The sequence below is a fragment of the Phocoena sinus genome, chromosome 14, assembly GCF_008692025.1.
Source record: "Phocoena sinus isolate mPhoSin1 chromosome 14, mPhoSin1.pri, whole genome shotgun sequence".
NCBI classification, from domain to species: domain Eukaryota; kingdom Metazoa; phylum Chordata; class Mammalia; order Artiodactyla; family Phocoenidae; genus Phocoena; species Phocoena sinus.
Window position 1 is genome coordinate 46,053,232 of NC_045776.1, and position 24,513 is coordinate 46,077,744.

Below are 24,513 nucleotides of genomic sequence, written 5' to 3' on the forward strand. Positions count from 1 at the left end.
AGATTTCTACGTGCCTCATTCAACACAGATGGTCTAGTATCTGTGCTTTAAGTTTATCCAGCATTGATTACAGGCTTACACTGAGCTAGACACTGCCCAATGCACCAAGGCAAATAAGAAATCATTCCTGGCCTTGAAGAGTTTATGGTAAAAGGTGCTAGTCCAACACTAACAAACAAGGCAGAGCTATTCACAGGGAAGGAACATATAGCATCAGAGCTTGTAGCTCCACCTAGGGATTCTATCAGGGCTTCCCGGAGGGGATGATCCTAAACTAGTCTTGAAAGAAGGCGGCAACTTGGTCCTTTAAGAAAAAATGGGGAGGACTTTTAAGCCCAGATTATAGCATAAATGAAGGTCTTGAGGGTTTATAATGCTGTTACGTGTCTCCCCTTAAATTCATATGTTGAAACTCTAACGCCTAAAATGATAGACCTTTTAAATAATTATGGTTAAATAAAGTCATAAGGGGGGGGGTCCTTACCCAATAAGATTGGTGGCCTTACAAGAAGAGAGAGCTGTCGCTCTTTCTCCAAGTGCACACACCAAGGAAAGGCCGTGAGAGCACACAGCAAGAAGACCACCTGCAAACTAGGAAAAGAGCTCTCCCGAGAACCCAGCCAGGCTTGCACCTTGCTCTCTTCCAGCCGCTAGAACTGTGAGGAAATAGATTTCTGTTGTTTAAGCCACCCAGTCTATAGTATTTTGTTATGGCAGCTAGAGCAGAATAAGACAAGTACTCCCATACATTTGGGTTACTTTAAAATGTACACTTATTAGACAATGAAGTTTGAGGTGGGTAGTGGGTGAAATGATACTGGAAATATAAAGAAGGAGCAGAGAGGTGAAAAGAAAGGAATGGGGAACAGATAAGGACATAACTCCCCAGAGAAACTTTGGATAAGGGAAAAAGAGAAGCTCATTCCTAGGGCTCTGGGAAGCACATCATGAATTCTGGCATCCGCAGAGGGGAACTCTTAACTTCCCTTTCTTCCTCATCATTCTGCCCCTGTTTGCAAAGGGGTCAACTTCATTCCCTTGAGCTGGCTGCCTAGACCCACTGGAATTCTGGTTCACTTCCACCTTGGCTCCACAGCACAGAGCAACTGGAGAGTTTAGGGACATTTCTTTTGGCCTTTGACCTGTGACGGTAGTGTTCCAGCAGCTGTTGCAAAATATGACTATAGAGAATAAAGCTAATGCTGAAAACACAAAATCATTCTCATTATTAGGGTAATAAAATGCAACAGCTTAGAAATTCCAATTTCTCCAAAAGAGGACTATGTAGCTATATATATATATATATATTTTTTTTTTTTTTTTGTGGTACGCGGGCCTCTGACTGTTGTGGCCTCTCCTGTTGTGGAGCACAGGCTCCGGATGTGCAGGCTCAGTGGCCATGTGTCACGGGCCCAGCCGCTCCACGGCATGTGGGATCCTCCCGGACCAGGGCACGAACCCACGTCCCCTGCATCGGCAGACGGACTCTCAACCACTGTGCCACCAGCGAAGCCCTATGTAGCTATATTTATGACAAAGTTTACATAACTGGATTAATTATTGAAGGCTGGGAAGGGAGAAGATATGGATAAAGGAAACACAATTAATAAACAAGGGGCTCTTTGTTGCTATTTTGATTAATAAGCAAATAGTTATGAATATATATTAATTATTATGAGATAGCCACTAACAGAGTTAAGCACAGGAAGTCTGATTTCTGAAACACCAAAAATATAAAAATAAACAAAATAGCCTGTAGAACAGAGGCCAAATGGTAAGCAAACAGAATACAGATAACAAAATTATCTAAGTCAGACTGACAAAATTAATGAGTATAGTATAAACTTCCCTCTTAAAAGGCAAAATGTATCTGATTGAATAATCCAGTGATTTATTACTTTTAAGAGAGCTCTAAATAATAATTCAAATTACAGCCGAGGTGGCAACTTACACAAATGGGACTTAAAAGGGTTGTTATATATTGACAAAACCACAAATAGTAAAAAATAAAAATACTGAGTACCTAAAGCTTAATAGCTTAAAACACATCAAATTATTAAAAATATAGAAAATGATGTTTGAAACACACAACCTTATCTATCTATCTATCCTGTTAAACATCAAAGGACTGTAGATAGACATATGAAATAGCTCTATTTTTTTTTTTTTTTTTTTTTTGTGGTACGCGGACCTCTCACTGCTGTGGCCTCTCCCATTGCGGAGCACAGGCTCCGGACGCGCAGGCTCAGCGGCCATGGCTCACGGGCCTAGCCGCTCCGCGGCATGTGGGATCTTCCCGGACTGGGCCACGAACCCGTGTCCCCTGCATTGGCAGGCGGACTCTCAACCACTGCACCACCAGGGAAGCCCGAAATATCTCTATTTTTATATCAGTGTCTATATTATGAAAATTTAAGACATTTGAACAAGGTAGAATTGATTTATAGAATAACATTTATCCTCTGCTTTTCTGTTGGGAGATAATTCTCCATGGTAGTCTTGCATTTCTGCACATCCTGTGAGCAGAGGCACTGGATGCCTTCGTTCCAGACTATCTTTCCAAGGCTGCTTTTATAGGAAATAACCTTGGAAAAGAGAGAGAATATCTCCCACTGAATCAACGTGTTGGCTTGCTTCAAGTCTTGTAAGATAGAGACGGTGTCCTTCCAGAACGAAGGAGAGGCATGCTTACTGCCTTTTATTAAAAAATCAGGTTCTCTAAGCTCAGGGTCCCTCTCCTGTAAATATCCACTGTGTGTGGAGGTGTCACCTGACCCTCTTCACCTGCACCTATGGAAATCACAGTGTGGGGAAGTGACACAAAAATGATAACATTCTAGCTACTGCTATTGCTGCAAGTACTAAAATCCTTTCTCTCTGACACAGGAGCGGCATGTCTTCTCCAAACATTCATACAGGACTGGAAGCTAACTTGTTAGCTCTCAAGTAGGGCAACATCCCCACAGTCACAGCTCTTGACATTGCCGGTAACTTTCTTCATGTAAAAGATGCAAAAAGCATCTATGGCAATTGGTACCAGACCAAAAGCAAAGTCGGTAATCCAAAGAAACCAAAACAATGCGCCACATTAACTGACAACGATGCAATGAAAATAGAAACGTTTTTGTTACTGAAAACAAGGTTCAACCACTTAGAAATGAAAACACACCTTTCTAAAAGCCACTGAACCAAGGAAAAGATAGAGTAATACACAAAACTGTTAAAGCAAAGGTGGTGTGCAAAAGTAAATTCATAAATAGAAATATTTTTCTGTGTGTTGTGAAGAACCCAAACAAACAAAATTTTAGAAAAAGAAAATAAAATCAAGTTTTAAAAAGGAAGAATTGGGTGACAAAATTAATTACTAGGAAATAAAAAATAAATAGATCCAAAATTTTTTTTAAAAATAGAATAAAAGCAAATGTCTAATAACATTATTAGCAAATATTAAATAAAATTATGTAATAAACACAACATAACAATACTTTTAGAAATAAATATGAAATTTTGCTGAGGATATCAATATAAGAAAAAAGCCAACATATCTCCAAATGAATATGAATTTTAAAAATCACAAATGAAATCTTAGAACTTGACACTACATAAAAAATCATCAAGTAGAAGTTATCTTGGGAATGCAAAAAGAATCAGTATTACTTACTTTATCGCTATAAATCATTAAAGTATTAGGTCAATTAAGAAAAACATAAACATCATAATTTTGGAGCAATGCATTGAAAAAATTCAATGATCACAATTATTAAGAACACCCATAGCATACAGTATGCCATCAACATGATTAAAAATACTTGCTTTCATACATTTCTAACAGTTAAACCCAAGGAAGATTTGCATTAAATGTGGAAAAAAACAATAAGGATGTCTAACATCCTTATCAGAAGGTTTTGGTCAACGCTAGAAGACATGACCCAGAGCTAAGAGATAAATAAAAGACATAAAGAACAATGATTCATTTAAAGAAAATCCAAAATGACATCCTATGGAAAATCTATACAATTATTTCATTTATTACAAGGGAAGAATACAAAAAACCAATAGCATGTTCATATGCAGGTAATAGCAAATGTGGAAATAAAAGTATATAAAGAAATTTCACTCATTGTTGCAACAAAAATATAAAATCCCAAGAATCTACTTCAATAAAAACACATTTAACATATGAAGAACATTAGGAATATTTTTGAGAGATATAAATAACTCTTATGGGAAGACTATTTCACAGATAAAATTATTGTCAAATTAATTGGTAGCTAATGCTGTTCAAATAAAAATCAAATATGACTTGGAGTAATTTAAAATAATACTAAACTTTATGGAAAACAATCAGGTGAGAATAACCAGTAATTTTTTTAAAAAAGAATAATAAGAGGGAAAGATAAGTCTTCTCAAATAGTTGATTTATTATAAAGCTACATCAATTAAAGTGGTGTGGAACTGATGCAAATCAGAAAGACCTTGATCAATGAATATAAAAAATATATATATATCTCAAGTCTTTAGTGACTATCCTTGGGAAAGCAGGCTAGTAATTAACTGTGGGGTTGGAGGTGGCATTTACTTTCAATCTTCACTTCGCACTTTGCATCATTAATAATCTGCAACAGACATAGTGTGTGCAAAAATTAAATCTCTGTTAATTTAAGCCATTGAGTTTTAGGAAGTTTGTTAGCACAGCATAATTTAGCCTATCCAAACTGATAGTCATCCTCCAAGATATAATTTTTCCCAGTAAAGTTTAATGTTGACTCATAACATAAGCACACATTTAAAATATCTTTATTTAAACAAGTAACAAGGGCTTGAGTGTCTTATGGAACTAGGGTGCAAAACCCTAAACTGCCAGTAGGTGTCATGATCTACATTATGCGATGCTGGCTAAAAAAAAAAAAAAAAAAAAAAAAAGCCTGAGCTTCAGACTAATTAGACTCATTTATGAGTTGAGTGCCAAAGGTATGAAAGATACATATTCCTATTTGCCAGGCTTTAACTCCTAGTAATAATGATTTTTAAAAATTAGCTATCTATGGGAATTTCCTGGCAGTCCAGTGGTTAGGACACTGTGCTTTCACTGCCAAGGGCACAGGTTCAAGCCCTGATCAGGGAACTAAGATCCCACAAGCCGCTCGGCATGGGCAAGAAAAAAAAAACTATCTCTCTATCTTATCAGTTGTACAATTTTAAATTTTGGGTTTTCTTCAATGTGGAAATTTAAAAAATAATAATGTTTAGTACCAATGTTTGATTGTCACATGGAACTTGATAATTGATACAAAATTACTGAAGCCATTGTTCAACCAGTTAAGTAATTCACAGCACTGTAAAATTTTAGTACTTGTACCGACACCTATAACCCCTTAACAAGAATCTCTATTACAAATACCCAGCCTAAAATCCTTTATTCTCCTCCAAACACTGCCTCAGAGGCAATGGAAACCTTCCAGGTTTTCTGGTGGCTTTACTTGTTCTTTAGTCTCCTTTTTCCATGCATGTTCATGTTTGTACCTAACGCTTGTCAAGTAGCCTGTTTGGGTCTGTAACAGCAAATAAAAAGCAGCAATGATGGAAACAAAATGGGTAGTTAACAGTCTAAATGGTGTCCATAATAAACAGCTGTGAAACTGCATTAGGAAAGTAGAATCTACTCTGGAGGCATATTCAGGATACAAATATACCCTTCTATTTTACAAAAGTAGATACAGCCCCAGGGAAGACTTCCTGAAGACCCCTGCTCTACACCAATCAACATCAACTACATCCTTCTGAAGGTAAAGTAGCTGAGAAGTTGTTCTTTCTCAAATACATGTTTTTCTTTGAACCTGATGGATTTATCTGGTATTCTGTGGTGAGAGATGCCACAAAAACATTTGTTTTTTGGACTAGTTGGATGACTTCAGTTTCCAGAGCTGTCCGCTTGACAATTTTTACAAGTGGTAAGTTCAAGGGAAAGAAAATTTCTAAAATTAAAGATCAGTTACACAAAACATAAAAACTATACTAGCCTTAAAGGTTTGGAAGAGTCTGTTCTAAAGTATGAGCACCTCCTAATGGCTGGTTCAAAGAGCAAGGCCACTCCACTTCCATTTTTAGAGTTAGACATTTAAACAAAGCATTAAAAAAGTCAATAGTGTGGGGGCTTCCCTGGTGGCGCAGTGGTTGAGAGTCCGCCTGCCGATGCAGCGGACATGGGTTTGTGCCCCGGTCTGGGAAGATCCCACATGCCGTGGAGCGGCTGGGCCTGTGAACCATGGCCGCTGAGCCTGTGCATCCAGAGCCTGTGCTCCGCAACGGGAGCGGCCACAACAGTGAGAGGCCCGCGTACCGCAAAAAAAGTCAACAGTGTGATAGCTGAGCATCCTTTTGTTCTTTCCTCCCCACTTACCCCCTCCTTATTTGTTTTTTCTTGCTTGCTTGTTTTTAAGATATTGTAAGCTGACTCAGAAGAAATAGATTTTTAAACATAGCATCAATCACAGAGAGCTAAGAAATTATATTAGCTATAGGTTTTGACTGAAAGGAGAACAAAGGTGGAGAAATGTTTAGTGAAGACAAATGTGGTCAAAAGCAAATATTTTTAAACAAAACAGAAGTTGGGAAAATGGTAACTAAGGGTACAAAATATTTATTTATTAACATCTTTATTGGAGTATAATTGCTTTACAATGGTGTGTTAATTTCTACTGTATAACAAACTGAATCAGCTATATGTATACATATATCTCCATATCCCTTCCCACCCTCCCTATCCCACCCCTCTAGGTGGTCACAAAGCACTAAGCTGATCTCCCTGTGCTATGAGGCTGCTTCCCACTAGCTATCTATTTTACATCTGGTAGTGTGTATATGTCAATGCTACTCTCTCACTTTGTCCCAGCTTACCCGTCCCGCTCCCTGTGTCCTCAAGTCCATTCTCTACGTCTTTATTCCTGTCCTGCCCCTAGGTTCATCAGAACCTTTTTTTTTTTTTTTAGATTCCATATATATGTTAGCATATGGTATTTTTCTCTTTCTGACTTACTTCACTCTGTATGACAGACTCTAGGTCCATCCACCTCACTACAAATAGCTCAGTTTCGTTTCTTCTTATGGCTGAGTAATATTCCATAGTATATATGTGCCACATCTTCTTTATCCAGTCATCTGTCGATGGACACTTAGGTTGCTTCCATGTCCTGGCTATTGTAAATAGTGCTGCAATGAACATTGTGGTACATGACTTTTTGAATTATGGTTTTCTCATGGTATATGCCCAGTAGTGGGATTGCTGGGTCATATGGTAGTTCTATTTTTAGTTTTTTTTAGGAACCTCCATACTGTTCTCCATAGTGGCTGAATCAACTTACATTCCCACCAACAGTGCAAGAGGGTTCCCTTTTCTCCACACCCTCTCCAGCATTATTGTTTGTAGATTTTTTGATGATGGCCATTCTGACTGGTGTGAGGTGATATCTCATTGTAGTTTTGATTTGCATTTCTCTAATGATTAGTGACGTTGAGCATCCTTTCATGTGTTTGTTGGCAATCTGTATATCTTCGGAGAAATGTCTGTTTAGGTCTTCTGCCCATTTTTGGATTGGATTGTTTGTTTTTTTGATATTGAGCTACATGTATATTTTGGAGATTAATCCTTTGTCAGTTGCTTCACTTGCAAATATTTTCTCCCATTCTGAGGGCTGTCTTTTCATCTTGTTTATTTATTTTTATGTTCAAAATTTTGCACAAAGAGTTAAGAAGTTTCATTCTGGAAGAATATTAATTATGATTTTGGTGTTTACAGTAAATGCAATGTTGTGGAGGATCACGTCTTTTTAACTGTTAGTGAAGATTTTTAACATTAACTTTGGGAAACTTAAAATAGCAAATATATTTTTACTTTAACTTTCATAATCATCTGATTTTGCTATATTGATTATAGGAGATGCTGTCAGTAGTCTGAACTGCAGGACATAGAGGAATGCAAAAGGATTCCTTAAAGGTGTATATCATGGGCAAGTAACTGGATTGATTTTGTGAGTTTTAAAAATAGACAAACAAAAAAACCAGGAAAAAATATGTACCACAGTGGAACGCCTTTAAGGTTTTAGTCAGGGTCTTGGGTTATTTTTCTAGGCTCCACTGACCAAACTAAAGAATTTCCTCCTTATTCTAATCCTGATTTCCTCAGGCAGGAGCTATATGAACTCATCATCTACTCATCACTAGCTTTTGCCAGGCACATGGAGTAGAAAAGTCTCTCTAGAGTTTTCATAGTCCGTGTTCCTGTTCGCCATGGTTCTCCCTCCCCGCCAGCATGTTCCTTGCCCCACTGTTTCTTTCCCCATAAATGCTATAGTCTGTACAGAGCTGCTCTAAGTTGACCTGTCCTCCTTAGAGCTAAGGGTAAAAGAAATTGATTGGCAGTTTTGGTCTTGTAGTTTGTTCTCACTCAGAGAAGTTCTCTGCACACTGTCTTTGAAAAAGTCATCTTTTTTTAAGAGTAATTATTTCCCTTATTATTAAAAACTGGCTTTTTCCTCCCATACGTTAATAACTTTGTTATTACTAATAAGTGGTTTTCTACCCAATTCTAATGAAAGGTAAACCGGATACTCTCAGCAGGAGTGATACATTTCTTAGAACTGATTATCTGGAGATAAAAATCTTCTGGTGAAATGGTGAATGATTTCTATGCATCTGTTAAATGGATGCTAATACCCCTCTGAATTCCAAGCTTGCAATCTTCATGTGGCTAAAATCTTTATAAATCCCTATAAGGTGAAGTGATGGTACCCTGTTGAATAGCAAGATGATGAAATTCAACCTCATAAGGCTTCGAACAAATATTGGGTTGACCGAAAGTTTCATTCAGGTTTTCCGAAAGATGTTACAGGAAAACCCAAATGAACTTTTTGGCCAACCCAATAGAAGGTTTATACTAAGTGAGAGTGGAGAGCAATTAAATAAATATTCAGTCAGTGATTCTCAGCACCAAGCGTGTTAGTGGGGAAAGTAGTAATGACCGTCCCCACCAGGAACATGTCACAATATTTTGGGGGGCAAGTTAAGGTAAAAGCACCTATTGATTCACATACATTTATAGGGTTCACCTCCCCCAATGAAATTTTTTTTCTAAGACATTTTAGCACCCACATATAGTATGACAACACCAGAAAAAAAAAATAGTTGAAGACAATTGTACTGATATATATATATATATATATATTAGTTAATGAGATACTTCTTTCTCCTCTAAATTTCAAGTTTGGGTTACTAATGCTGTAAATTTATATCTTATTATTGTCTATTGGAATCATGAATCTAGCCATATTATATAGATAAGTACTTCATTCTGCATTGTTTTAGCTAGTGAGACAGCAAGTGAACACATTAGGTGAATACACACCCATGAATTGCTTCAACAGCATGCGGTAAAACCTTAAAAATAATTTTCATAACTATTATGTACGTTGAGGATAGAGCACTTCCATTTTTTTAAGCTGAAAACTATAAATGATTTGGGACTAGGTAATTTGTGGAGGCGACACTATTTCTCTTAAAACATGGAGAATGGGGGTGTCCTTAATTAATTGGAGGAGGGGCTGGGTCCCAGTGGGAGTTCTAAGCTGCTGCCATGAACATGGGCCTCCTTTGAGACTGATGTGTATCTCATCCTTGGGATGGGATAGATGACCAACTTAGGGGGAAATATTAGCAATCATCCAACCTCCAGAAAATCACCGAGGGCTTCTTCTTTCCTCTGTCAAGCGGTAAGTCACAGATTAAATCTGGACAGAGATAAGTAAGGTCAAGCCAGCAGCAGACTGCAGTGTGGCATAAGCCTGTCCCAGCAGGGGAGACTCTTTATACAGTTGTGTGGGGCAGACATTAGAAAACTCTGAACTCATGACCCAGGGAAAACTGAGGCAGGGTAAGGTGGCTTATCAAAATCTGGGAGGATTAAGTGAAATTCTGCACACTGAACTTTATCCCCAAGAAAGTCTCTCTAACATCAAAGACAGAGACAACAATAAACCCTGCAAGAAAAGCAACAGAGAGGAAACCAAGGTAATCCAGTGAGCAGAAGACAACTTTTAAGCAATATGTGAAGAGAGAAGAAAAACTCTCACATCCATGAAACAAGAGCAAGTTTCTAGGAAAGAAACTATCAGAGAACCAAAAGCTCTTGGAAATTAAAAACATGATCAACTTTTCAACAGAAAGGCTGGAAGAGAGAGCTAAAGAAATCTTCCAGGAAATTTATTTAAAAGAGAGAAAGAAATTGTGGGGTGGGGGAGGTGAGAAAGATAAGAAAATTAAGGATTAATCTGTGAAGTTCTAAAAAACAGGAGTTCCAGAAAATTAAGGAAAAAAAATAAAAGAAGCCAACATATGTCTTCCTTAGTTAAAGCGTATACTACCTCACTAACAAATGAATAGTGCTTATTTTTGACTTTAAAACAAACAAAAAACCCAAAAAGTCATTGTACATCATTTTCACCTTTACAAAAATAACTCAAGAGGAGAATTTTTGAAGTATAAACAGGGTTTTAATATTTGTTGAAGTAAACAATTTAAGAGTTGAGAGTTAGCAGCTCACAACCCCACTAGCAAGCATCTGAGTGAAACTTTCTAACTGGCGGCGGTGATGACTTGCCCTTATCAAGAGATATGCAAATTCTGGGAGAGGACAGACTGCACTGCCATAGATGGACTGTTACTTATCAGTTGCCCTGTTGTGTGGCCCTTCCTATCTATTCTAGATGCCAAAAGGCTGTCCGCACACTCTTGTCCAAATTCCACATCCTGTGTTTTGTTTTGTTGCAAAAACTGAGCAAATGTTTACTGAACAATTACTAGGATTATGACCTTGTCCCTATCCTGTAGTTTGGCCATAGTCCCCGTTCTATCCACATACGAGCCCCTTCCCTCATTAGAGAGCACAAACCTCAGGTGTTTTGTTTTAAAGCACATTCTCTGCAATCAAAGACCTTATTCTTTTAAAAAATTATTATTTATTTATTTATTTATTTTGGCTGTGTTGGGTCTTCGTTTCTGTGCGAGGGCTTTCTCTAGTTGTGGCAAGCAGGGGCTACTCTTCATCGCGGTGCACGGGCCTCTCACTGTCGCGGCCTCTCTTGCTGGGGAGCGCAGGCTCCGGACGCGGCCTAGTTGCTCCGCGGCGTGTGGGATCCTCCCAGACCAGGGCTCGAACCCGTGTCCCCTGCATTAGCAGGCAGACTCCCAACCACTGCGCCACCAGGGAAGCCCCCTCAGGTGCTTTCTTTAGTCCCCGCCTTCTTCTGATGTTCGTTTGTTCACTTGTGTCCATTTGTCCCTGCTTCTTCTCAACCCTTCCCTCAGAGCCTTGATGATCAGACTCCTTAAAGAACTCTTCCCTCAACTGGAGACATCAGGTGTCCTAGGGATCCTCAAAGAGTCTGAAATTTCAGATGGCTTGGATAAATTCATTTTGAAATGCAAATATGTGTTTTTTATTGGCCATCCTAACAACATCAGAAGTGAGAACATTCCCATCTCCTGCAAACTCGTTTTTGAAAAACCTTTCTCAGGGATGACTCAAAATAATAGACCTCCCAGAAGGATAATGCTTATTTGTGATATCACTCAGCTCTTTTGAGCTATGTAAAGAATGAATCACAGTGACATACATTATAAATTCTGTGATAAATGGGACTATGGTTGATTTTTTGCATTCACTGTAGAAAAGGAAAACTCAGATTGTATCTTTCCAGAGAGTGCTGTGATATAAAGAATCAACTCTGAATCATCTGTGAATGATCATGGTGCACAGAACAATATAATTTTCTCAAGTATCTATGCATGAACATGTGTTGCTTTTGTAATAGAAAGCTAAATATGTTATTTTTAAATTTTGTGGATAAATGAAAATTAAAAAGGAGAAAGATTTAATAAGCACTTGGTGGCTTGTTGGTTATGCCATATCATTAAAATGTGACTTAACTTTTGGAACCAATTAATCATTCCTCTTGTGATAGCTGAATCCACAGCCTTAAAGAATTCCATGTATTTCTCTAGAACTTCTCTCTAAAGAACTAAATAGGCTTTACTGACGTCCTTTTCTTAGTCCTCTGGCATTTTTTGAGGACAGTGGAATTATTTCTCTTCTACAGATGAAAAAGCATGTAAAGACATGAATGTTTAAGATTATTCAGCCAGCCATTGACCTGGGAAGAGAACACAGGTATCCATAGCTTAATAAATACTTTATCAACTGCCTCTATTTTCACTGGGGGAAGGGTACAGTCAATAAAGTGTAGATACTAAAGATGTCTTACTATCATCTAAACACTGACAGCTGTATTTCAGAGCTCTCCAGAAAGTAGAACTTTGCTTTTAAAAGGACATGAGGGCAAAAGCTTGGTACCACTAAACGTTACCGAAGTCTTTATTTTCTGAAGAGAGGTTTAGCTTGAGAAATAGGCAGTCTGACTTTTAAATAATCCAAAGTGGTGCTCCATAATACTCACACTTCTGCTGTAGAAGGTAGATTTCTTGAATAGCATGCAAATCATATTTTCTCAGATACAGGTGATCTTCAAGCAGGACTCATGAAATCAACTAGGAAACCTGGACTCTGGGAATGAGTAGGCAGAAAGTGGTTCGAGAACTTTCAAGAGTCAGGTTCACAGGAGAAAAGCTCTGAGCAAAATGCGTTGTAGTCCTGGTCTTGCTATTATCAACTTCTGAGATAATTCAAAAATGAATTAGTTTTCCTGTATGAAATCAATATATTGACATTGACTATACTGTTCCTATGAATACTTCCATATTCTCAGATTTGTTTTTATGCATTTTATAAAGCCACCAATTTTTTTATTACTTTTATCAGCCTGTGCGTTACTTACAGAGCCATTACGATCTACATTAGAGATTTCGGGTTGTTCTGTAAAATTTGAGCCTCCCGAATAAAACTCTGATTAAAAGTCTCGGCTTTTTTTTTTTTTTTTCCAATTGCAGACAGAACTGGAGGAGGTGAGAGGAACAGTCACTGAGATTCCTGAGTAACTCCACTCCAAATCCTCAGTGGAAATAATCATACTTCATACACGTACAGATAAAAAGCTAAGCTCCTGGGCTTCCCTGGTGGCGCAGTGGTTAAGAGTCCGCCTGCCGATGCAGGGCACAGGGGTTCGTTCCCCGGTCCGGGAAGATCCCACATGCCGCGGAACGGCTGGGCCCGTGAGCCATGGCCGCTGGGCCTGCACGTCCGCAGCCTGTGCTCTGCAGTGGGAGAGGCCACAACACTGAGAGGCCCGCGTACCGCAAAAAAAAAAGCTAAGCTCCTAGTGTGTTGCCCTGTGTTCAAATCAGGCTTTCTTAAGAAATTCTGGTATATTATCCACATTTGGGAGAGAGGGAAAAAGAACCTCAGAAATGTTCAGAAACTCACCCAAGTTCATGGAGCTAAGTCTACCTGAATTCAAAGCCATAATCTGTTTATTATACCCTTCCACCTTCGAGAAAGGGATTTGGTGGTGCTCCTCCTAATACAGGGGCCGCTTGTGAATAACTTCCCTCATCATGCAAATGTATAACAAACTCATTTTCTCACTTCCTTGACTGTATATACTTCAAGTGATAAATTTGGTGATATTTTCCATAAAAACTTTGAGTTTCATTTTCAAATACTAAAAAAAAGAAAGGTAAATAATATTTCCAAACTAGAGTGGATTTTTTTTTAAAAGCCAGGTTTTTCTTCTAGTATTGGAACAGACCATGACTTCTCTCAGTGAGGATCAGATGAACGGATGGCTTGCACTTGGCTATAGGTTATATCAGAGATATGACTCTTGAAATGCCAGAATCACACTAAGTCCCGTGAGATGATCGCACTGAGAAAGGCAGCTGAGAATGGAGACCAGTGAAAGGAAATGCAGACTTACATCTCCAATCACACATACTTTGAAGAACAAAATACCTGAGGGAAATACTAGACAAATCCCCAGCATTATTAAATTCTCCTTTTCTTGTTTTTAAACCATCCTCATTCCACACAGGTGAATTTTCCTAAAGTTAAAAGAGGCTCCGTAGGGGAGACTGGGAGTAAAAGACTGAGTCCCAGCCAGGGTTCTCTACTTGCCAGCTGGTAGCCTTCTGTACGTCTTTAAGCCTCAGCGTTCCTGTAAAATGAGGGAGTTCCACAGACCACCTTTACGTTTCATTTACAACAGTCCATGACTCTAAAAGGCCTATGAACCCAGGGAAGGTCAGTTTTAACAGACTAAAGCTGGCTGGGGAGAAACATGCAAATGTGACGGCTACTTCCTAAGGGACAAGGGATAATCCCAGCTTGCCCTGGAGATGGGGAGAGAAAGGGGGAAGCGTGAAGGGTCTTGAGTTAACATTTGGGAAGGACACTCAGCTGGGTGTCAGAGGCCGAGACTAGTGTGTGTCCTGCCCCAGAGGTGTGTGTGTCTGGGAGGAGTGTGTGTGCAGACTTGACAACTACTGTTTGCATTTCTTTCCAATGTCAGGATCCTTTTAGAAAAACATTCACGTAATGTATGTTTAGCAACTCCTGTTTGAGAATACACACCAGAAAAAAAAGTTATTATGACTTTTCTTTGAGATGAACGTTTAAAAAGGAATCATCATGGCATTTACATGCATATGAAAACTTGCCATGAGTGCAAGAGGCATCATTTATTCAGTGTGTCTGTAATGTTTGATGCAGGTATTCATTTGCAGACCTCTTGTAGTAAATCAGCAGCAGTGCCTAGGTCAGAAATCAAGGGATTAGGCTGATTTTCAGTGTTATGAGTCCAGCCTTAGTTTTAATTATTATTTTTCTTGTTTTCCCCCTCTTTCCCCCCTTCCCTCACAATCAAGCTGTTTCTCTGGGTCACTGCCTAAGTCCCTGCAGCCCTGGAGCTGAGCAAGCTGATAGGAAGTCTTCAGACTGGCAATGCCTTGAGGAGAAGCTGAAATCCTGACAGCTGGGTCACCACTTGCCCAGAGAAATGAAAGGCCCCATTAGATTACCTTTAGAATGGTGCAATGAAACTATCATTTGTGTTGGGTGTCAAAGTCAACACTAGATCTACTTTCATTAGCATCAAATGGATGCACAAGTCTCCAATAAGTTGATTTGAGACTAGGCTATCCCTTCTTGTGATCAAAGGCTGATTAGCAAGGTTCGGCTGACCACGTGATCAAGTTAAACTCAGGCAAGATTCCAAAGCAGTCCATAACCATTGAAGAGTGAGAGGCATGGAAGCTGGACATAAAATAAAACAGTAAAAGAATAAAATGCTGCCAATGCTTACCTGTGATTGAAATCTACTGGAGTCAGAGAATTAGTTGACTGACAGGCATTCCAAAGCAGATTTTGAAGTCATAATAAGTTTAATTTATAAGGGGCATGGTGTTTAAAGCTTCAAGCAAATAATACTAACAAGCAATAGTTATTCATGCTGAAATCTCTTCTACCTTTACATTAATCAGAATGGCAATAAACATCAGTAGCTATTGCTGGGAGTGGTGAGGATGTAAGTAAAGCCTCAAGTCCAGGATCACAGCTTAATTCTTAGGCATAGAGATGGGATCTATAAATTCCACTTTGGAATACAACAAAGGATATCCCCATATTGCTACTAAGTGTTTTACTATTATGCATGACTCCTTGAAGGTGGAATTTATAAATACCCTATTGCGAGGAGTAATTTTAGGCCAATCAGCCATAGTATGACAATAATATCTAGCAAAGAAGGAAGAGAAAGAACAAGTGGGGCCTTTTGTCTTTAAATTTAATTAACATGACCTTCCTTATTCTTTTGAAAAGAAAATCCAGAAAAAGTTTTTGAATTTCATTTCAAAAAGGCCTACAATATTATGTTTTAATTAAAATTGCATAAACTTCCCTATGAATATTGAATTTTGAAAAGCCTAGCCAGCGACAGTATATTATTAAAAGCTACATCACTTACGTCAAAGAAATTAGTACTTGATTTTTAGAGATTCATTATCAAGTTCTTAAATGATCAGTATCCTGAAACTCAAATTCAAATAATCTTACTTCAGTTACCCAAAGCTGAAGAGTAATGTACATTAACCGCAACGAAGTTCGATGACCTCCGAAGTGTTGAAACGCTTAGAAAAAAATCATATTTTTATTTACCTGAAAAACCTTAAAAAAAAAAAAAAGTTCTGACAAAAACTTAATACCTCGCCAAAATCAATTGCTTCTCACCCTTCCCTCCATTCCACAATGCTTGTGACCCAAACCTGTAAAGTCTCTCACTTTTTGTGAACCACTCCAAGTTCATGCCTTAAAAGGAGGAAGCAAATATCCTTTACTTGGTGCGAACTCTGAATCAGTCATTCATGTCTCAGATAATCCTATTTTCAAGGCAAGTTCTGGTTTTAGGTCGTTTTCCCTTTTCTCTTTCTTTCTTTACTTTCTTTTGTTGTTATGGGGGGGGGTGTACGGAGGGAGTCAAAGTCCCTTAGACCGTTTGCTAAAAATTGTGAACAGTATCACTAACGAGTAGAAACAGACAACAGGAGATTTCAAATAAAATAACACGCACTCTCAACCCCCCAGAGGGAAAAACAACAAAACAAGCACACACAAACTTGGACTGTTCCAGCACATCCGCAAAGGAGGGAGAGGTGCGTGCGCCCGAGAGAAGCCACGGGGCCTCCCCCATCCAGGCCCGCAGGTGGCTCGCGGCGAGCGCCGCAGACAACAATGGCCAGGATGGGCTTTGCCTGCGTCGCCAGTTTGCTGTGTCGGCCCCTGCCCAGAAAAACAGCCAGAACAGAAAGAGAAGCGTGAGTGAGGCGACGGAGAACGCATTCCCTCTCCAAAGCCTAATCTCTGATTCCCTTTCGCGGTCCACAAATGAACCTGCCACCAATCAAGTTCCTGCGCAAGTTCTTTTCTTTCCCGCAGCCCCTCCACCTGCCGGGGCGGTGCTCTGCGCACCCCAGGCCTCCCTCCGGCGACCCCCCGCTGGTTGCAGCAAAAATGGGGCGCTTCGGCTGGGCGGGGGCGGGCGGCTGCCGCGGATCCGGCCGGCTACCGCTGCAGCTTGGTGGCCTCCGATTGGCCACGACGCGGGCGGGGAAGCTCGGCGGAGGAGGGAGGCGGGGGCGAGGGCGGCGGCGGCGCGAGGAGATCCGAGCGGGGAGCGGGCTGCGCAGCTAGGCAGCTCGCGGGGCGGGCGAGCGCGGGGAGAGCGGCGGTGGCAGCTCGCCCTGGTCGCGCTCGCGGAGGACGAGCGGGGCGCGCAGGCGGCGGCGGCGGCGGCGGCGGGGGTTGGGGCGGCGCGCGCGAGTGAGCGGCGCGGGGCGAGAACCGGCGGGCGGGTTCCCGGCGGGCGGGAACCAGCAGGGGCAGCCGCGGCGGCAGCTACGCGGGACGGAAGCCGCGGCGGGAGCGGCCGCGCCGGACCCTGGCCTCACCCCCGCGGGTCGAGGCCAGCGAACAGTCTCCAACTCTCCCAGGGACCGGAAAGGGGAGCCCAGAAGGGGTCCTCAGCCCACACGCAGCGGGGGCGGCGGGACAGCTGCCCTTTGTGGGCGCAGCGCTCACGGCCCGAAGCGCCCTCCCCGCGGCGCTCTCGCCGCCGTCTTCGTCGTGCCGAGCGGCCCTGGAGAGGGGACCCGGAGGAAGCAAAGCCCCGAGACCGAAACCTCGCGTTGCGGAGCTCCTGGGGAGTGCCAGCCGCTCTTCTTCCACCTCCGCATCCTCCACCGGCCAAGGTCCCCGCCGCCTGCATCCCTCCTGGCTTCCGCTGCGCTTTGGGCAGAGCAGCCGGCGCTGCCACCGCGGACACACACACACACACACACATTCACACTGACACCCTCACGCGCACGCCCGCCTTCTCCCCCGCCCCCTCCCCAGCTCCTTGATCTCCCGGTCTGTTTTATTACTCGCGTTCCGAGTCCCGCGGACTCCGCGGCCCGCTATTTGTCATCAGCTCTCTCTCCATTGGCGGGGAGCGGGGAGCCGCGGCGAAGGGGGTGGGGTGGGGAGGGGAAGGGAAGGGGGTGGAAACTGCCTGGAGCCGTCTCTCCGCGCCGCTGTTGGTGCTGCCGCCGCCGCCGCCTCCGGCTCCTCGCTCGGCCCCTCTCCGCCTCCATGTGCCGGATAGTGGGAGCGCCGCGGACCCTGCTGCCGCTGCTGGCGGCCCTGCTTCAGGTACGCGGCGGTCCCCGCGGGCCGGGCCGCGGGCGGGGTGGGGCGGGCGGCGCCGGGTCCCTTTGTTCCCCGCGCCGCTGCGGGGCCCGGCTGCGCACCCGGGAAGGGAGTTGCCGCACCAAGCGGGCGGGAGCTGCGCAGACACTAGGCTTGGGCAGGGCGCAAGGGTAGGGCTGCCGGAGCCAGCCGGTCTCCCGCGCCTCTCTTGGCGGGTCCCGAAGGGGCCAATCGCGGGCCCCCTCTGCTCCTGCGGGGTCAGGCGAGCTCGCGGGGCGGGGGGTGTCCCTAGGCAGTAGAAAGGTGAGGTAGGATAGCACTCCGGTTTTGCAGTTTTCTGCGCCTCTCGCCCTTAGCATTGAACTTTGCTCCATTTTTTGTTTGTTTGTTTATTTCTGCAGGGATGGGTCGCGAGTTTGCAGTAGGAATTCTCACTCTGGTATCTTAGTTACGGGACTTGCTTTCCACCCCACCTCACCCTGGCACCCGCGCGCCTCCCGGTGCCCGAGGGCTCCTCCGTCCTATTGTCTTTATCGCAGCTTAGAGTTGCTTCTTATTTTTGTTTTCCTGCCCTCACAATTTTTTTTTTGAGTCGGTCCTACCTGAAAAGAAAACCTCACCCCCTAGCCCCGAAGAGTCTACGCGAGTCGGTGCCTCCGCACCCAGCCTCTGGCCCGCACGCCCCTTATCCCGCCGGGCGGGGAGAAGTTCCGTTACTCGGCTTTTATTCTTCTCCTGTCTGGCTGCCTCTGCCCTGCGTGCGTCCTGGGGGCGCCTTTACTTTTCACGCCTTCGGGAGAGCGCCAGACAGCCTTTCCCTGCAGTCGGTACCGGGAGGCTCCTCCGCGGCAGGAAGCACCTGCTCCAGGCTGGTCGCAGCCTCCCTCCCCACTCCGCGCCGCGGATCCCCAGTCCGGCCGAGCGCCCAACTTTCCCGCGGCGTCCGCCCGGAGGATGTACCGAGGCCCCTCCCGGCTGTCCAGTCGGGTCTTGTGAAGCGACGCCACGCGCCGCGGCTGCGACACCCGCGCTGGGCGGGGTCCGGGCGGGGGTCGTGAGTCTGCCCCCGCGGGCGGCGGGGTCCCCAAGCAGCTGCGGGAGAGGGGCGTGTCCGCCTTCACTTTAGGGCAGGATCTTCAGGGGAATCGCCTGAAGGGCCCCCAGCGCACCACCGACGGCTAGGAGTGGCCGGCCGGTGGCCGCTCCAAAAAGTGCGGGCGCGGCTTGGAAGTGCCGCTGCGACCGGGGCGACCGGGGCAGGGACAGATGGTGCGGATCGTCCCTCTGTGGTCTGCGTGAGTCAGGGCCTGGCGCGCTCCGGCCGCGGGCGCCGGGGGCTGGATCGGGCTGGCGCCCGCGGTCTCTCACACTCCCTCCCGCCACCCCCTAGAGGGGTGTGGGCCGCGGCTGCGCCGAGCCCTGTCCATGGTGCGCCGGCTCCGCGCTCTCCTCCCCCGGGTCCAGTTCTCCTACTTTCCGGCTTTCTCCCTCCCACTGGCTCCCGGGCCGCCCGGGTCCCGCCGTTCCTTTCTCCTTTCTTGGGTTTCTCCTTTTGTTCTTATCATCTCCAGCTGGTCTTTTTCTTTCCCCTTCCCCCATTCGCCAGTCCGCTCCCCCTCCCCCGTCCCCATTCTCTCTTCTGACTCGGGGGTTTCAAAACTGTTAGACATTTTGGCCTCTGCACTTTTGGGGAGTGGATGGAATTTCTCCTAACTTGGGGGAGGAGACCTGCCAGTCACTTGCTAACAAAAGTACCTCCTGTTATAAAACCGCCCTTTATTCTTGGAGCGCACACTCATTATTTCACCTCCTGTCACTTCATTTATTGTTTCTTTTAAAATGGGGTTTATTGAAGAGGTTAGGCTGAATGGGGAAGAATGAGAAAAGTGCTACTTCAAGTGTTTGAAGTTAAGGGGAAAGCAAGATAAACTTAACCCTGTGGACATCAGATTTTTTTAAAAAAACAAATATGTCATAGATTAAACAAATCTCACTTTAAAAAACATTATGTTTTGGATATCATGGCATGGTCTGACTTATTTACAGGCAACTTATAATAAGTCCTAAGAGTGTGAGTCCAGCAGTGGATGGTATGCTCACCAACTTTTTGATCTGAAAGTAAGTTTTAATTGAATACTGTGCAGTGAAGTTAGGACAGGAGGAGACGTTTGTTGGTCGCTAATAACATGGGACTAAAGTGTGTACCACTGGAGCAATCTCATTTCCTCTTTGAGTCATCTGCCTTGAAACCAGGTGTGGATCTTGTAGGTCATTTTCTTTTATTTCCTTAAGCATTTTTAAAATATATCATTTATAAACGTCAAATCACGCCCTTCCCTTTTCCATTGTATGTTCTTTCTCAGTTTCTTCCAAGCCCATGTCATGTTGACTTTTATAAACCTCGAGGAAAGGGGAGATTAAAACTTTGTCATCAAGTTTGGGTTATTCACGGGTTCGAGTCAAGCAATAACATTGAGTGGTTTGCAAGGTCATTAGAAGTGGAAGCAGAGCAGTTTATGCAACATGAGTTTTAGGGTTAAGTGCACCTTGCGGATTGTACACACTGAGATTGGAAATGACTTTGTGCTAATGGTCTGCTTTACACACCAGAATAACACAGATCTATCCACAAGGTGAAAATGGCCTCTCTGCAGTCATCTGCTATTAAAAGTCTAGGTTTTTGTTTGTTTGTTTGTTCATTTGTTTTCAGGCCAGACTAAGGAGTTACGAGTTTTAGAAAAGAGAATGAGTAGGTTATTAGTGTAGATACGAAGCCGCCTTATTTTTTCAGACCAATTAAAGAAGAATAATTGAATATTCAAAAGGACTTTATGCCTTTAATTAACTGAAGTGTTCTTTAACTTGGAACACTTCTTTTTTTTCACTTTGAGAGAATCTTTACTAGTTGAGTTATTCTGTTACCTAGATTTACATAATTCTAGTCAATTTTGCATATTCTGATATTCAGGTTTAAGATTTTCTCTATTCTTCCTCATTTTAGCTTGAGGCATTAGCATCGTCCTATTTTTAAAAAAAGCAGAATTTGAGCATTAAACTTCACTGATCAAGGGATATCACAAAGTTATGACAAGCTTTCCTTTTAAATTATACAAGTGACTTTCAAATCCTTAAATAGATTTATCATCAGGAATAAAAACCAATTTTACTTTTACTACCCATCCAGTAATGAATAGATTAGAAGCCTGCTTTGTTTTTCTAGTTCACATTTTAATTGCATAGCTGCATTGTTCTAATTTAAATATGTTTGTATGGGTTATGAAGCATCAAGGACACCTCCTTAAGGTTCACAGATATTCTAGATTCTTAGTCTTATTGCCTTGGTTTTGCTTTCAACCCTGGATGAGGATGTATGAAAAAAGATGCACAAACCATATGTGATTTTCACCTATTAAGTATAGACTTTCAAGGCATTAATGTTCAACACGTGAAATGTAAAAAAAAGCTTTGTTTTAGAACGTGGAAAATCTAGGATACAATAATCATTTTAAGTATAGACCATATATGTATTCACCATGTTTATTTGATTTTCAACAACTTTGTAACAAGTTCCTATGAAAATAAGAATTAACATAGTTGGTGTTCACAGTTTATTCCACTTATGCGTCTCTGCCCTTTTTTAAACTTGTGGCATGTGGCCATTACTAACAGGTGGTGCATTGCACATGTTCTAGGTGTGATTTGAAAAATAATTTGTGTATCCTAAAATATTATAAGCATATTTTAAAATTATATACATATACATAAATTAAAATTATATATAATTTTTTAGGCTTTAATTGCAAGTTCAAAATTTACTTACAAAGTAGACTTTCATACCTTCATCAGAGTCTACCCTGACCTTCTTCTAAAAGTTTGAACTGAGATTTTAAGGGGAAATTCTTTTAGATAGTTTGTATTTTTTACATGTAGAGACTCAATTCTTCTTGGAACAGATTATTTTGGTGACAGGGTATTGCACCAAACTGTCCTTAATTTCCGTTCGCATTAAAAATTTTCAATTCTTAAATCTGTTGTGCCTCATTAAGCGTTAGGGTTATTAATTGTGAAATGTCAAGGCTTAAAGCAACAGTTAATCTTGCTTTAAAACGCCTTCAAAAAAATCCTCATCCCCATCGTGTTTTCAAAGGGATAGTGTCAAGTTAGAAGAGTGATTTAAAAAAGAAATCAGCTGTTATTTAAGAAGTGTAGTGTTTGTATGCACTTTCTATGGTTTTGCCCAAGTTAACATTATTCAAATTTGCTCTTTGGGCTCAAATACAAAAATTAATCAAGTTTAAGCACTGCACAGACTTGTGGTGAATTTCATCAGCCATTTAAAAAATATGATAGATTTGGAATTTGGGTTTTGTTATTTGAGTAATTATTTCACATCTGCCATGAGTACACCTTCTAGAATCTATTTTCAAGTTGGGTTAAGAACTTTAAGCTGAAACATAATTTGTACCAACAAATCATTACGCCTCACATTTCTGTTTTTTCCTTCTACAAATTTATTTTTGTTTGAATTTTTCAGTAAATTATGCCAGTTAATTTGAGCGGATGATAGTCTTTGTGTATTTAACTAAATGTAGATAAGTTTTAAATTAAGCAAACCTATTCATGCCAGGGAGGAAGTATATACAGATAAATATTGTAGTAAGAGCTACATCTTCTGCATATACCAAGTGATGAGTTTAAAGTAGGCAGAAGGTGAATTCAGGATCTAAATGGGACCTTTTGAAAAATTTGAACTTAAAGATTATGATTTGTGTTACAATCGAGTTTTTAAGCTCTATTTTAGATTATGCGTAAATACTGCTCAGTTTTTCCATCTTACTCTCTTTAGGACCCAGTGTACTTTCTTGTCTGAACTTCCAACTGTACTTACAGCAGGCAGGCTCTTGGGTTGCATATATATGCGCAGTACATATGTTGAGGACTGCTATCTACATGCGTTCCCTGCAACATTTACCACAATTTGGCATGAACTGTCAATTGATAGTTAATTGATAGCTTTGTGTGTGTCATCCAAGGTGGTTTGGGCACAAAGAGTATAATAACTTTGTTCTGTGCAAGTGAGCTGCCCTGACATAGTGTCAAGGTCAAGAGCTAGTGTCAAGGGCAGAAAGCCTGGGGTTCTAATCTGGTCCAGATGTAGTTTAGTCTCTTAAACTCTGCTGACCTCATTTTCCTCAATAATAAAACCTCGGGCCTGGTTGGATTAGTTGATCTCTAAGGGACTTTCTAGTTCTGTGACTCTTGGGGCTGCTTAAAATATCCCAAAATGATTCCTTTTCAAAGACTTTGGAATGACTTTAATAACTAACCTGAAATGCAGAGATTTTTCAGGTATTCAGAGTGATAGAGTATGATTTTTGAGGGCTATTGACAATAGTTTATCATATATGATAGCATATCATTCAGCATTAAGAATATAGCTCTTTTGGATGGACCTAGAGATTATCATATGAAGTGAAATAAGTCAGACAGAGAAAGACATATATATGATATCACGTATATGTGGAACCTAAAAAAATGCAAATGAACTTATTTGCAAAACAGAAATAGACTCACAGACATAGAAAACAAACTTATGGTTACCAAAGGCAAAAGGGGGGAGAGATAAATTAGGAGTTTGGGATTAACATATACACACTACTATTTATAAAATAGATAAACAACAAGGACCTACTATATAGCACAGGGAACTATATTCAGTAGCTTGTAATAACCTATTAAGGAAAAGAATCTGAAGAAGAACTTATAAACATATATATATATATGTATGTATGTTTAACTGAATCACCTTGCGGTATACCTGAACTAACACAACATTGTAAATTAACAATAAATAATAGTTCTTTTTTAAAAAAGAATATGGCCTCTTGACCTAGCAAGTTCTTCTCTAGTCATTTTTACAGATATGTCTGTATTCATGATGTATGCATGATGTATATATTTACACATACAGGGATTTGCATTGAAGCATTATTTATAATTACAAAAGATCAGATTGGATGGTCTCTGAAAGTCCGGTAGGGACTGATTTAATAAATTATGGAGTAATGTGCAGTCAGATTTGAGAACCCCTGCTGTGTGGAACAAAACATTTTAGTTCCACTTACAGTTCAAGAAAATTATTGTTAAACCACCTAATGTTTTAGCATAATCACTAGGTATCTACCTAGAAAAGCTTCAGGGAAGGACAGCCAAAATCATCAGTGGGATTTCAAGGCCTCTGAATGAAGAGGAATTGGACATAGACCACAGAGAGAAGCTATAACTGAAGAACAGAAAATCAAGGAGAGTAGAAATAAGATGAAGATGAC

At 41.7% G+C, this 24,513-nt stretch overlaps 1 protein-coding gene across 3 annotated transcripts in view; it reads left to right on the forward strand.

The window, feature by feature from the left end:
- The first annotated feature begins 17,416 nt into the window (after window positions 1-17,416).
- The window catches only part of CDH2 (cadherin 2), a 214,774-nt gene continuing 207,677 nt past the window's right edge, over window positions 17,417-24,513 (forward strand). Inside the window, exon 1 of one of the 3 annotated variants that reach the window (XM_032602880.1) lies at window positions 17,417-18,187. In XM_032602880.1, coding sequence (XP_032458771.1) covers window positions 18,128-18,187 — 60 coding nt within the window. In that variant the 5' untranslated portion in view covers window positions 17,417-18,127. The remainder of the gene's footprint in view (window positions 18,188-24,513) is intronic. The other 2 variants (XM_032602881.1, XM_032602882.1) reach the window with 2 other exon arrangements.